This window comes from Thunnus thynnus, chromosome 20, assembly GCF_963924715.1.
Source record: "Thunnus thynnus chromosome 20, fThuThy2.1, whole genome shotgun sequence".
Classification (NCBI taxonomy): Eukaryota; Metazoa; Chordata; class Actinopteri; order Scombriformes; family Scombridae; genus Thunnus; species Thunnus thynnus.
Genome location: NC_089536.1, coordinates 25,500,237 through 25,514,359, shown reverse-complemented (window position 1 = coordinate 25,514,359; position 14,123 = coordinate 25,500,237). Strand labels below are relative to the sequence as shown.

Below are 14,123 nucleotides of genomic sequence, written 5' to 3'. Positions count from 1 at the left end.
ATCCAGACGAAAATCCAATTATTACCAGCTCATTAATATTTACAGCTGCAGACTTGATAGATTGTTCTAAGTTAATAGCTACTGTATTTCTGGAGGAACAACAGTAACAGTGTACAGCTTCCTGGAACCTTATCGTCTTACATGTTGCAATGTTTGGTACCATGGTGCCTCTGTAGAGAGAGATACAACTAAAACCTGTTCTCGTCAACCATATTTGATATCCTGTGCAAGAGCTGTGTGCTGGGCTGATGGATTAAGTGTTGATTGTCAAGAAATAGTCCCAGCATGCTGTACATGTTTTAATACTCAACATAGTTCAAAACAGAAATATTAAGCTGGGAGGACATTTGGGGATTTGTGTGTGTGTGTGTTTGTGTCCTGCAGGAGGAGTACAGTGTGGAACAGATCCAGTGGTACCCGATGCCACTCAAGGACTTCCACTCCTGTCTGGAGCTGATCTCCTCCAGGCCACATGGCATCCTCCGTATACTGGACGACCAGACCTGCCTCCCCCAGGTACACAAACGCACACATATCCAACAGAAAACACAGGTGCATACACTGGAAAAACCAAATGTGTGTGGCTGAGTTGATGACCCCATTACTTTGCCATGTATGTTGTGATCACACTTGAGTAGGCCATGGCTATTAATTCTGGAAGGTATCATTTGGTATGAAAGTAAAAATGTATAAATTGTGCAACTCTTGAGTGAACACTAGAAGCTACAAGCAGAGCTTTTATGTTAATTCTTTGTTATCACACAATGTTTCCATGTTGTTCTACATCTGACCTATAAATTAATCAAATAATCACTGTTCCTCTGTGTTTGTTCATCAGGCCACTGACCACACCTTCCTCCAGAAGTGCCACTACCACCATGGTAACAGCCCCTACTATGCCAAGCCCAAGAACCCACTGCCAGTCTTCACTGTCTATCACTATGCTGGAGCTGTCACCTATCAGGTATCAGGCACAGCACACTGACATACAGTATACTGTATATACAGTATATATCTGTACAACATATTTATATCTGTATTTAAACCTCTTTTTATCCTCTTTTTCCAGGTCCATAATTTCCTCAATAAGAATCACGACCAGTTCAGGACAGAAGTGGTGGAGCTTTTTGCCAGGAGTCGCTTAAAGGTGAAGCAACTACAATTAAGCACATACAGGGTGCTGCTAATGTCTTTATTATTATGTCTATTAACAACATTACATAATCAGATCACACAAGTTTGTGTATCAACCAATTAAACTTTACTTTAATAGCATCTTTCATATAGGTTAATGCCATCGAGAGTGCTTTTACAAACCCAACTAAAAGATCATTTTACAAAATTATGGACAAGAGTTGAAGCAAGTTGCATGTTAATCAGGTTTTAATGTTCCCTGGAAACCCTGTTGTTTTTTAAGTTGTGCTGTGTTGAGCTTTCTCTAAGAGTTCTGTATGTCATAATTATGACTTAGCATCTCATCTTTTCTCATAATTACATGATAAGAATCTTGTAGTTATGATATGTTTTCTCATAATAATGAGACACAGGTCTCTTAATTTTAGAATCTTTTCTTGTAATAATGGGATAAGGATCTTGAGGCTATGACATCTCTTTTTATATCTAAGAGACACACATCTTGTAATAATAACACCTTTCTCATAACTATAAGATCATAAATATTAGAAATGGATTTCATTCTTTCATCTTTTATTGTAATTAAATTATGAGATACAGACCTCAGAATCATGGCATCTTTTCTTGTAATTTTAATAATTTAACCTTTACTAACAAGGACGTCTCTTAAGATACATTGTCTCCTTTGCAAGAGAGACCTGGCCCAATGGCAGTGTAGGGTAGAATACAGTCCCATTAAAAAAATGTATATATGCATATGTCATTGTGTGTAAATGTTTTATCACTCATATCATTAGTAGTAATGTTCTAAATGATGAGAATAATCAGTTTTGAGGATATTTTATCTGCATAAATATGAGCTATTGGTCGCTCCAAAATCTAATCAGTAAAGGTTTTCAAAATCACACATGCACACTCATGAACTCACTGGAACAAGCAGATAAAAGCCTGTTTCCTTTTTGCGGCCCTGTTTGTCAGATGGTGTCGGAGCTGTTCCGGAAGGTTCAGGACGGTTATATCCAGCAGAGAGAGCTGGGCTGGAGAGGAAAGGGCCTCCGCCAGCAGCCCTCTACTGCTGCCTCACATTTCCTACAGTCCCTGTCTGAACTCACCACCCGCCTGGAGAGGTACCAACACACTGACCGGGCTGGCTGTCACACAGCTGTCATTACCAATGCTGAGAGATCTCTAAGGAAGGAAGGCTTTTTTTATCTTAACTTCTATTTTATTTTATGTTTTGTGTTCTATGTTATTAATACTATAGTACTTAAATTTTCACTACGAATGAAAAGTTCAGTATTATTATTAATTTATATATTATTATATAAATGATATGTATATATGTATAATAATTAATGTTATTCTGTCTTGATTCTGTCTTTTATGCTCTATGTAAAGCACTTTGAATTCCTTGTTGTTGAAATGTGCTATACAAATAAACTTGCCTTGCCTAATTACAAGAAAGCCAACAAGGGATACTATTTCGCTGCATGTGTTTAGAATCAAACAGCTGTGGTTTGTGGAGAATGTGGGTTTAGTAAATGTCATGGAAAGAAATATGAGAATTATTTGGTGTGAATCATCAGCCGAAAGCAGTTCTACAACAGACTTTACGAGATGACACGTTATACAGTTTCCTAAATACAGTCAACCACATGTATACCAGTCACTCTGTTGGTTAACTCTCGGTTCTTTTAAGATATTCCTTTCTTGACTTGCAGGCAGGTCTGAGGTTAAACCAGTTTCCTGATGAGTCACCTGTGTCTGTGTTTTTTCTCTTTAATCCCAGGTGCAAAACCACTTTTATCCGTTGTCTGAAGCCAAACTATGTCAAGGTAACACCAGATACTTTACATGATTAGCTAGTATCCTAACATCAGCCGGCAGTGTACAGTATAACCTTGTATCTCTTGCGTTCTTTGTCAGCTTCCTGGGATCTTTGATGTGGACTATGTGTCAGCTCAGCTGAGGCATGCTGGGATGCTGGAGACCATCCACATCAGGAAAGAGGGTTTCCCAGTCCGGATTCAGTACTCCCTCTTCATTGAGAGGTGCAGACCAACATACGCAGTGCTTGCCTGATCCATCATGAAAAAAAAATATTTATTATGTTTTAACACCCTTTTTATCCTTTAAAGAAGGAGGTTTCCCATTGTTGTTCCCTTTTTCCTCTTGCTGTCTCTCCAAACTGCTGATCTGTTCCACCATTGGCTACAGATTTGAAGGATGTACAAAGTACTGAACTTCAACAATCTATGACTCGATTCAATGTAGCAAACATCCATCAGGATCTCAATCTCAATCCAACCCTAAACCTTCAATATCCACTCTACTTCCATTTGCACATTCCTGTGGAGGGTTCACCAAATTAAAGGATAAATCTGGTGATAAATCAACCATAGTCCCGTGAAAAGACAAATAGGGGGTTTCCACTGGAGGAAGAACCTTTTGAGGAACTATGGATCTAGAGAGAGTGTGAACGAATTGAGAGCACAGGAGGTGAAGCTACTTAGGGGAAGATTTACATCTTCAAACACAATTTTAAGTTCTTTCTGGCCTTTCTCTCAAATATGTGAACTTTTTTTCTTATTCATATTCTTTGTAGTGGGTATATACAAAATCATAGAGAGGTGAAGTTCAAATAAAAAGAGAAAACGTGACTATGTTATTTTTTGCCCTTGTGCAGACAAACCTGATTTACAGTATGTGTTGCGCCTCAAGCACTGCTGCCATTACTGTGATGTCACAGGGGAAGAGAAGACATTTCCACTGACGGTGAAAATGGAGATGTCTCGGTTAATCACAGTGGAGAGATAAATGTCGAAGTTCTTCAGTCTTAAAACACTAGTGTGAAATTGATAATGACACAGCCTTTGGGAAAAAATAACATGAACATAGCTTCTGTCTGACCTCCACAGTCTGGATGTGAAAGTGCTGTGTGGAGTCGCATATTAAACACAGCAGGAATGACTCGCTAGCTGCTAATTTTAATCATCAAACGCCATCATTTCTGTCATTGTAATCAAAAGAAAGGCATCATTAAAGTAAAATCTGAAACACATGATACTGTTAAAGTGGAATTTCAGCCAAGAAACTTAATGCTAGCACCAAGCTAACAGAGATCAGGAGGGTAGAGGCAGAGCCGTTTTTAGCAATTTCCTGAGCGGTATGTTGGACCTTTGTTAGAATAATACTCAAATTAAGGACTTGATTATGAAAGTAAAATTAATTCTATGGAGCACAGGTTTGTGGCTTCCAGATTTGGCTTTCACCCTCTCTCACTGTTTTTTTCAAAATGTCAGTATGTGGTTGGAGCCACTGATAACAGCTCAGCCCAGAAAGACGTCTAGCTGTCTGTTAATACTGGACCAAATTACACTGAATTAGAGTTTTGTAGATTGTAACCTTTATTTTAAAGACATTTGATGACTATATTTTCTCCTGATAGCTGGTTCTACAAGATCTCCTCAACAGATATCTTGGCAAAAGCACGTTGAAAGTGAAATCCTTCAAATACATTACAGTTTTACACATAGATTTACAAGTGACTGGTGCCACTGCAGTAATGTTGGCTTGTCTATTTGTACACTACAACCCAGATTTGTATATATGCAGGCTTCAGGCTCCAGGGGAACAAAGACAGATGAAGGTCTGCACACTGATGCTCCCTTAGATACAGTTTATTGAGACATCCACCAGTTTATCAACACTCTGCACCACCAAGGTTTTGTCATTTTTTAATGCCTTTAGCTCATCACGTTGTTCCTTAGACAGATTGTTTCACATTTTATATTTCTTCTTTTTACATAGTATGGCAGACACATCCCTTTCCACCAGTCCACAATATGTATCCTGAGATGGATTTCTGTATTTTGGAGGTATAGGCTGCAGGGGGTAATTATGACGACTAATAACTCTTTTAATGTACCTACAGGCATGATAGTATTAAGACTATCCTTTAATATGAGGAGGGTGTGATTTCATACACTTTGTATTCTGTGGACCACAGTCTTGTTACTTCCTCCATCCTCCAGGCTATCCAATCCTATCTTTAATCACACCAACCCCATGCTGCCTTCATGTACTGTCAGAATTATGCATGTGTGCATTGCTGACCTGACTTAAAGTTTTATATGATCTCTGATTTATGCATGCACCATAAATCAGTTACATTATTCAGCAGCCTGTGTTTCTGTTTGATAGGTATGGCGTGTTGCTGACCCAGCGCCCCAGCAAGGGGACGGACAGAGAGCATACAGTGGCTCTGTTGAACATGGTTGATGCAGAGGAGGGACAGTACCAGCTGGGACTCACCAAGGTGCCAAACTGCTCATTCATGCCACTAATTAGTAAAGTAAATAAAGCTTTTAATCGATATGTCATCATGTGTGTGTGTTTGTTTGTTTTAGGTGTTCCTCAAGGAGCTTCTGTACCGGCAGCTGGAGGAGAAGTGGAGCAGCACTCAAACCTGGGCTGCTGTCACCATCCAGAGGAACATCAGGGGCTTCCTCTGCAGGAGGAACTTCAGGTTCTTCAAACAGAAAGCCATCGTCATCCAGAGCCACATCCGAGGACACCAGGCCAGGTATGGATACAGAGTGGAGGGAGATGAGAGAGAAGAGTCGATAAAAGCTGAGTCAAAATCTCTCCATCCAGGAGACAAAATGTAGTCATGATTCAAAACTTACAGATCGCTTTCCAAATGATCACCTCAGAGCACAAAGGCTCTCTGATGTGATTTTTGTATAAATTGTACTTAAATTCAAGTGTTTTCATTTTCAGTTGAAGAAGATATTGGATAAAAGAAAGAAACAAACAGAAAAATTAATTAAAGAAAGAATATCATTAAAGTAATAAATAAATTAGAAGAAAAGAATTAAAGGAAGGAGGGAGAGAAGGAAGGAAGAAAAAGGAAACAATGCTGTTCAGTCTAAAAGATGCACGCGCAGTCACACAGTATCTATAGAAGCTAAAACATGATGCTGCCTCTGAGTTTCTTCTCATCATGTAAAGAATAAACACATAGTTGAAGGTTTTCAGACACAGCCAACTGCGTTTAAATATCACAGTTAATTGGATATGCTACTGCAGTATGTTGCTGTAATGCTTAGACTGCTAATAGCCCAATAGGTGGCAGTGGAGAACAGTTGAAACCCAGTTGTTGTTGCTGGCATGGAGGTACATGATCTTCCCTCTGACGCTATCAATTGTGAGTGAGAACAGGAAGTGAGAACAGAAAGTATTTGTGATGAAACATCCCAATTATTTGTTAACTGGAATAATTAAGTTTCAACACTGGAAAGCAATTTCACATCTGTGAAACAACATGTAACAATTTAAACATCCAAATAACATGGGATAATGTCCTTGCAAGCATTGCTCACCTGTTGGTCATCTAGTGAGTGCGTTTATTGGTCATCTAGTGAGTGCGTTTATCATTTGCACTACAACAGCTATTGATAACGAAGCAGGGTGGAGTACACAGCATAACATTCTTCAACAACTGTGAGGAAGACTGTGGAAATATTGGGTGTGTAGATCAACATTACATTTACAACATGGGTAGTCATCTGCTAGTAATCTGCTATGTGCGTGTGATTACACTTGGCAATCCGTATACTACACCTGCTGGGTCTCTGTTATCACACAAAGAAACATGAGCCTGCACACAATGTGCCAGCTATTCATGAGCGAGGCTAATCAGGCAAATATCATTTTAATTTATGGTGTGGTTGTTCACTTATGTAACTTAGATCCAATAACTGCACACTGTGCCACCAGTGGCAGAATTACTTTCACTTAGCGGCACATTATCTATGCAGAACAAATTGAACATATGAAACATACACTAGATTGACTATGACATGTGAACACAATACTGATAGATGATATAGGAATTTAAAAATTGGATCCAATTACCGTCATGTATAACGATGGACCCCTATTTTATTAAAGGGTTGATATAGTTTATGGCATTCACAGCAACTATGTTTTGATTTTTTTTCTAGTTTATAATTCCTTATGTGCATGGCTATGTTTATTTACATCTGTGTTATATAAGCCTATTTATGGCTTTATTCTAGGTTATTCTTTGTTTATTTTGTCACAATAAGTAAATAACCTGTTGTGTTTCATTATTAATAATTCATAAGTTATAGTAAAACAATGTGCTCATTAGCTACATAGTCTAAAATGCTACTTTTGTCAGTGTTTATCATTAATTATAAGTCATGTTAAGATGTTGTACAGGATCTATCAAGTATTACAATACATTTTTGAATGTCCATTATGCCCATTAAAATGTATTAACGTTATTGCCATTATTCCCTGGCCAAAGAGGAAAACATTATAGCATTAGGAAAGATCAATTGCAGCCTGAACTTGAAACCAAACCTAAATTGGAATGAGGAATCAGACAAACACGCAAGCAACCCTGGACGTGGGACACTTGCTGCCATACACTGGTGCCAGGCACCAACTCACACACACAAAGGTTCAGAAGACAAGGATTAATGTCAGCCAATTAAGAAGAGGGATGATTAAGTGGCCATAATGTCAGATACCTGAGTGGGTTTATTGCCAAAGAACGTCAGGGAACCCCCTACTCTTTATGATAGACATCCTGAGTTCTTTAACAACCGAAGTGAGTCAGGACCTCAGTCTAACGTCTCATCCACATACAACCAAAGATGTAGTTTAGGTTGACTCATCACAACCTTTCATGTAAAATAAATGATATTGGTAGGCTACTGAGTAAGACAACACACATAAAAGTTCAGATACTGTTGGGAATATATGCTAGCTTTTCAATAGCGGACTTCTAGTACTAGGACATCGAATGCTTGACAACAGAATGACTGGAATCATTTTTCAAGATGGATGGTCACAGGGGGAATCAAACTCCTAATTCTGGTGTTATAGTATTTGCAAGCTAATGGGGTCGGAAACATTGCATTTTGCCTATAGTTGATATAGATCATTGGAAAATAAAACATTATTGTTTTTCATCAACTTCTTTCATTTTAGGAATATCAGCAGCCGCACTGTCCAGAGGAACTGTAGATTCGTAATTATGTAGTAAGTGTATAGTAATTATGACTCAGCTTGCCTGAATATTTTAAATGACAAAGCAACACAAAACCCTTCCCACTGTGAAGTTAGAAGGACCAACAATATTGATAAACACCTTATTTTAATTTTGCTGGGCGTCTCAAGCAGAGGACGAGAGTGTACCCCACTATATATATAATATGTAATGGAACTCACTATTGCCCACTAGTATTTCCAGAGCGGTGGACAACTGTGTTTCCAGTATAGTGTACAGTGGCTGCATGCTACATGGGAGCGAGCACCTTTCACAAAAAGTCAAATGCCCCCTGGTGGAATAGTGGTGAAAACACAATGAGTTTTCTTGATAGAAGTTCCATGTTAGGCATGTTGGTGTGTAGGCATGTAGGCGTTTGCTGCAGCAAACCAAATGTAAACATGCACTCCACTTACAACGCGTATCTATATGATACCTAGATATCTTTTTCAACTGGGGTGTATGTTGATGTGGCATTTACAGCTTGCCAAAGTAAACGTATATACGTACACATACACTTTAGCTGTAGCAGGTACGCGGTGAAAGGTACTGTGTGTTAGTTGCATAGACCGTAAAAAATATGGACTATGGTTTGTGAACTGCTGTTTGGTTTTGAAGCCTCCAGTTTAGCGATTTGACCATGGATGTATAATGAGAACCCTTGAGAGAACCCTTAAGAGAACCCTAACCCTTCTCTTTAAACATCCATGGATTTGACCGTCCGTCTCCATCTTGGATTCGGACAAGAGGGTGGACTTGACCCTAGCACTAGCTGCTAGCTTGGTTAGCACGGTGCATTTATAGTCTATGGTTAACTCTAGTAATGCTAATGCTAATTTTCACTAGCGAAAAATAGGCCTAAAATCATTCAAACAAAATGTACTTCTCAGAAAAACTGAACAGCCGATTCCTTAGAGGGTCTTTGAGTACAACCAAACACTGAACAAGACTTTTTCAGATGACCAAAATGTTACAATTAACTTTCATAAACTGAAAACACACTGTGAAATAGCTGCAGCTACGCATTTACTCTGTAAATCTGGAGTTACGCCGTGGTTACGTTATGTAATCAACGTTGTAGCCGTGGTAGCGACTTGCCAAACACAAGATAATCACACCCTAAAGCATACTCTGCTTTATCATCTATTTTACTTTAAATGGGACCATATTTTACAAAATGGACATCATGCTGTATTGAAGAACACTTTAAACTAGTGATTGAGACCATAAACTCATTAGGAAAATATTTACTGGGGTAATAAATAAAGTGAGAAGTAGGGTCATTTTCTCATAGATTTCCATACAATCAGATTTCTTTTTGCAACCAGTGGAGTCGCCCACTGCTGGTCATTAGAAAGAATGCACTTCCACATCGGCTTCACTTTTCAGGCCGGGAGCTACCTGTTTTGTTCGTTGGCAGAATCATTTGACTCTTCATAGAAATGAGAATAGTGACTGATGTACAAATGTGGATGACTGTATGTTTGTGTATGACTGCCCCCTCTTGCCTCCTAGGAAGTACTACAAGCGTCTGAAGCAGTCCTTCACTCAGTTCTGGGCAGTGATGATGATAACCAGGAACACCATCAAGAGACGCCACTGGAGGAAGGTAGATATGAAAGAGAGACTGCAGAGTCCTTGGCTGGGTTTCTTGGCAACAACATATTTGCTGAGTTTATTGTGCAATAAATCATTGCTCCAAGTGCTGCTTGAGCAATACCAGCAGCTTAACAGCATATGAGTTGTAATAGGAGAAATGTGGTCACGCCCTCTAGATAACACCTGTACATCCATGTTTGGGGTCAAAGTGTAGTTTTGTCAGTGGTCTGTGTACAGTTTCAGACTGTTGGCAATTTTTACCTTATTATAAGGGCATTAGTTAAAGGGTTGTTTTATCCTAATTATAAAAAAAACATTTTCTCACTTACCTCTGGTGGCATCTGGCTTTGTATGTAGTTTTACAATTTAAATTTAATTTATGATGTATTTGTCCAGGTTTTGAGACACTTGTCTCTGAGATGTCTGCCTTTACATAAAAATGAGGTAAATAGAATTTTAGAAAATTCAAAAATGACATTTAAAGCTGCAATGATGAATAGTTTTTATATAAGAATTGATCAAATGACTATATGGAATGTGAAAGATACCACTCTTTGCAGTTTGAGGTCCTAAGGGTATTTTAGCCCCTTTTAGCTCATTGTTTTGGTTTTACAGCCTGCAAATTCATCAACCACTGCAAAAGAAAAAACTCTGGTGAAGTAATTTTACACTACCTGCACCAAACAGCAGACAGGCAAAGCTACTAGCAACATGAACATTTAGCAGCTAAAAAGACATATTTTTGCCAGAGATCAAAATAGAGCTAAGAGAGTCAGTGTTGGAGTTACATTCACCAGGTGAACAAAAACATGACACTAAATGAATGATAATGTTGCTCTGTAACTGCTGGATATGTAAATAAAAAATTTTTGCTAACTTCATAGCCATAACAACTTCACATAACATATTTTTGAGGCACTAACATGTCAATGCTTAGCTTGCTCTGATTCCCCTTAGTGACCAAAAAACATGAAACATGAAAAATGAAAGCTACAGAGGTAAATGTATGATTGATGGTACCTGCTGTGCTCTCATACAATCTGTTGGATGTGTTCTTTCTCAAACATTTTTCATCATTGGCAACAACTCTGTTGACATTTGATTACTGCCACATTATATAATTTCATCCCTTTCCTTTAACGAGCTTTCTGAGCTTGCATTAATCATGTCACTTGGGTGCGCACACACACACACACCCTGCTTACACCTCAGTCACACTCTTGGACTTCAACCCCTGTCAGTGAAATTTGAAGCAGCCTTTGAAACCTGTCTGTCAGACTTCCAGCTCCTCAGCTCTAACAGGTAGGCTGCTTTTCTTTTCCTCTTACCTACTGCATCGGATCAGGTGCAACATATGTTTTCAGTCATTTATTTGACTTGAGAAATAGTTGGCACTGTGGAAATAATGTAAAATAGGGAGTGTAGTAAAGGAAACTATCTGTATCAGGTATCAAAAGAGTCCTGTTCGTCCTGTGTTTCATTTCTTTTTCTTTTCTTGTCTCGGCTGTAAACTAAACACAGTTTTCTTCTTTTTGTTAGTAAAACATCTCAAGCGAAATGACGGTCAGTTTATTTGCTGTTATTGTTTTATGAGGCTTGGACTATGAACAGTGGATTTGTCGGGCTCCTGCCCACAGGCTGCATATGTCAGCTGCTCTGTCAGGCCTATTTGGACTCTCAGAAGTGTTTACAGAGAGTAAGATTTGGATTAAAGTTTGACAGATGGAATTTGGGGCTGAAAGTGACATCAGCCAGTCAGTTACCACCTCTGATACAATATAAATGATGCAGTTTGACAAATAACATATATAGTAAACCTTTCATTTTTAGGTAACACTTTATTTACATAAAAAAATTAAGTCCCTTTATAGGAATTATGTAATTTATGTAATTTCTTAGGAAGGTTCTCAGAAAGCATTATGTCATTTTTATGGTGATTACTGTGAAAATGGAGACAGTGTTCAGTTGGCACTGACATTTTTTACATCTGTCTCTCATGAGTCCCCCAACTTCTTGTGTAATAATAATAACAGTAATAACGTTTATTTACACAGCCCTTATCAAAATCTGCGATTACAAAAGTCTAAGTACACAGGGCAGGCTATTCTGTAGTTATAGCTGTTTCAGTCTGGAGTGGGTTTCCTCTGGATGCTACAGTCTTGTCTTTGTCTTTATCTAAAGACAGTCATGTTAGATTGAACTAGAACCTCTAAATGGTCTGTAGATGTGAATGGGTTTGTCTGTTTGTGTTAGCCCTGGTTCACTCAAAACAAAACTTAACCTGCGGGTGGCCAAGATAAAAAGTCAAGGGATACATTAGGAAACATTCTCTGGGAACGATGAATGTCTGAACCAAATTTGATATCGATGTATCAGATGTCAACATATTTCACTAGATAAGTGAAAACTTTGATGCTGCTGGTGGCACTAGTCAGGGGATCATCAACGCCATGAATGTCCATTAATGTCTGAACCTGTACCGTATGAGCATGGCCAAACCCAAATTAGCAGGTGTTTGCACTGTGTCAGAGCATTGTTGCTATTTTCCCTAACTAGTACCAAACCAGAGGGTGTGTTTGAATCTGCAATGATTTGTGACACAATTGTTTGGTTTGGGAAGGTCAGTTATTGTAAATCCTCTGATGTAGAGGCAGAGCAGGGTTGGGCAGCCTGTGTGTTTGTAGAGAACCAGTCTCTGAGTTATTTGATAACTTGCGTGAGTATTGAAGTGAAGCCGTGATGAAAGAACATTTGCTGTATGAATATGAATGCACACCAATGTTTAATCTGAGCTGTGTACCTCACTTTTGTTTACAGATTAGACATGTGTCCAGCAGAATAACCAGCTGGCCAAGCAATGATGAATTAGAATTAAATACTGGGAAGGATAGAGATGAATGGGGTGGTTTGGATTACATTGATAATTTCTGAGTGACGTTGCCCTGCTGTGTGGAGGCAACTCCTCTCTGAAAGCTGTAAACCTCCTGATAAAAAGCAAAATCGTACTTATTGGACTCTTGGAACTGTGTGGCCTGTTGTGCGAGGCGGAGCAACAAGACTGTGGGTGTTGCAGGAGTATATAACAGGACATGTGTCTAAGAATAGGTCTCATTGAACACACACACAGGCAGAGCGAGTGTTGAGTGTACCTGGATAATAAGAGGATAACTTACCTGAGGAGTTACCCAGCGGTTGAGCAACAAGCTTCAGGTTAAGGACAAATATGACTTTGAGATTATGAAATAAAATCACTGATCACAGAGTAACAAGCAGTATGATTGACTAACTGGTCTTGTATGTTTGTATGTCTTCAATTTCAGGAATTTCAGGAGAGGAACAAAGTAAAGGCAATCACAAAGACAAAATCTGTCACTCCAGGAATGGTAAGGCAACAACAGAATGACTGATATAATCCTCTATCATACAAATCCTGCAAATCCTTCATCAAAAAAAATAGAAACCAGCGTCATGTTGAAGTACCAAACTTTCTCTCTTTCTCCTGTAATATGTTGTTTTCCTGTCAGGATGTGGGGATGTTAGAGATCCCTGCTGAGTTGTCAGCCAGACTTCGCAGTGCAACAGGTGAGCGTCATAAGAAACTGAACCAGAGAGATGATTTGATAACACTATGATCTGCACACATACAAAAACAATGATGGCAGTTTGTAAAACCCATGCTAATATGCCACCACCCTGTGTTTTATCAGTTTGTGATTGTAATTTTGTTTCTGCCCTACAGGGCGGCAGCATGGGTCAGGAGTTACAGAGGTCACACCTCCACAGGTGAAGGCAGAACACAGGTTCACCCTGCCTCTGGATATAGACAGATACCCATTTTCTCGCTATGCCAACTCCGTATTAAAGGTGAGCAACACACACACACACACACATTATACAGACCAAGCACTATCATGTAAATCCTTAATTTAATCTATTTTAATCACACTTAAGCAGATGGTTTCCCACACACTCAAAATGTTTTTAAGAAATGAATAATTCTGTGTTATATTCAGATGTTTGTGTTGAATAAAGCACTTCATTCAGATGTCAAAGCCATGCAAGTGTCCCTGGAACGTCAGTCACTCTGAGGTCTCATGCTGTGACATTAACATATTCTGTGTTTAATAAATGTAGGCTTGTGAGGAAATGACAACCTGTTGAGTTAAATACTTAGTAATCTGTGGTGATATTTGGCCAAGGTGAATGTTGTTGGTGTAGAAACTTTTTAGAATCAAACCAAAAGACAGAGAAATCAAGTAGCACAGTAGATCGCTAGTTAGCTCTATCACCTTGCAGCAAGAAATTT

At 38.8% G+C, this 14,123-nt stretch overlaps 1 protein-coding gene across 5 annotated transcripts in view; it reads left to right on the top strand.

Moving 5' to 3' along the window:
- The window catches only part of myo15b (myosin XVB), a 37,894-nt gene that overhangs the window by 835 nt on the left and 22,936 nt on the right, over positions 1–14,123 (top strand). The window contains exons 2-13 of one of the 5 annotated variants that reach the window (XM_067576294.1): positions 385–516; positions 839–964; positions 1,070–1,147; positions 2,113–2,261; positions 2,924–2,969; positions 3,061–3,185; positions 5,338–5,452; positions 5,544–5,719; positions 9,734–9,827; positions 13,138–13,200; positions 13,342–13,399; positions 13,557–13,681. In XM_067576294.1, the coding sequence (XP_067432395.1) occupies positions 385–516; positions 839–964; positions 1,070–1,147; positions 2,113–2,261; positions 2,924–2,969; positions 3,061–3,185; positions 5,338–5,452; positions 5,544–5,719; positions 9,734–9,827; positions 13,138–13,200; positions 13,342–13,399; positions 13,557–13,681 (1,287 nt within the window). The other 4 variants (XM_067576296.1, XM_067576295.1, XM_067576297.1 and 1 more) reach the window with 4 other exon arrangements.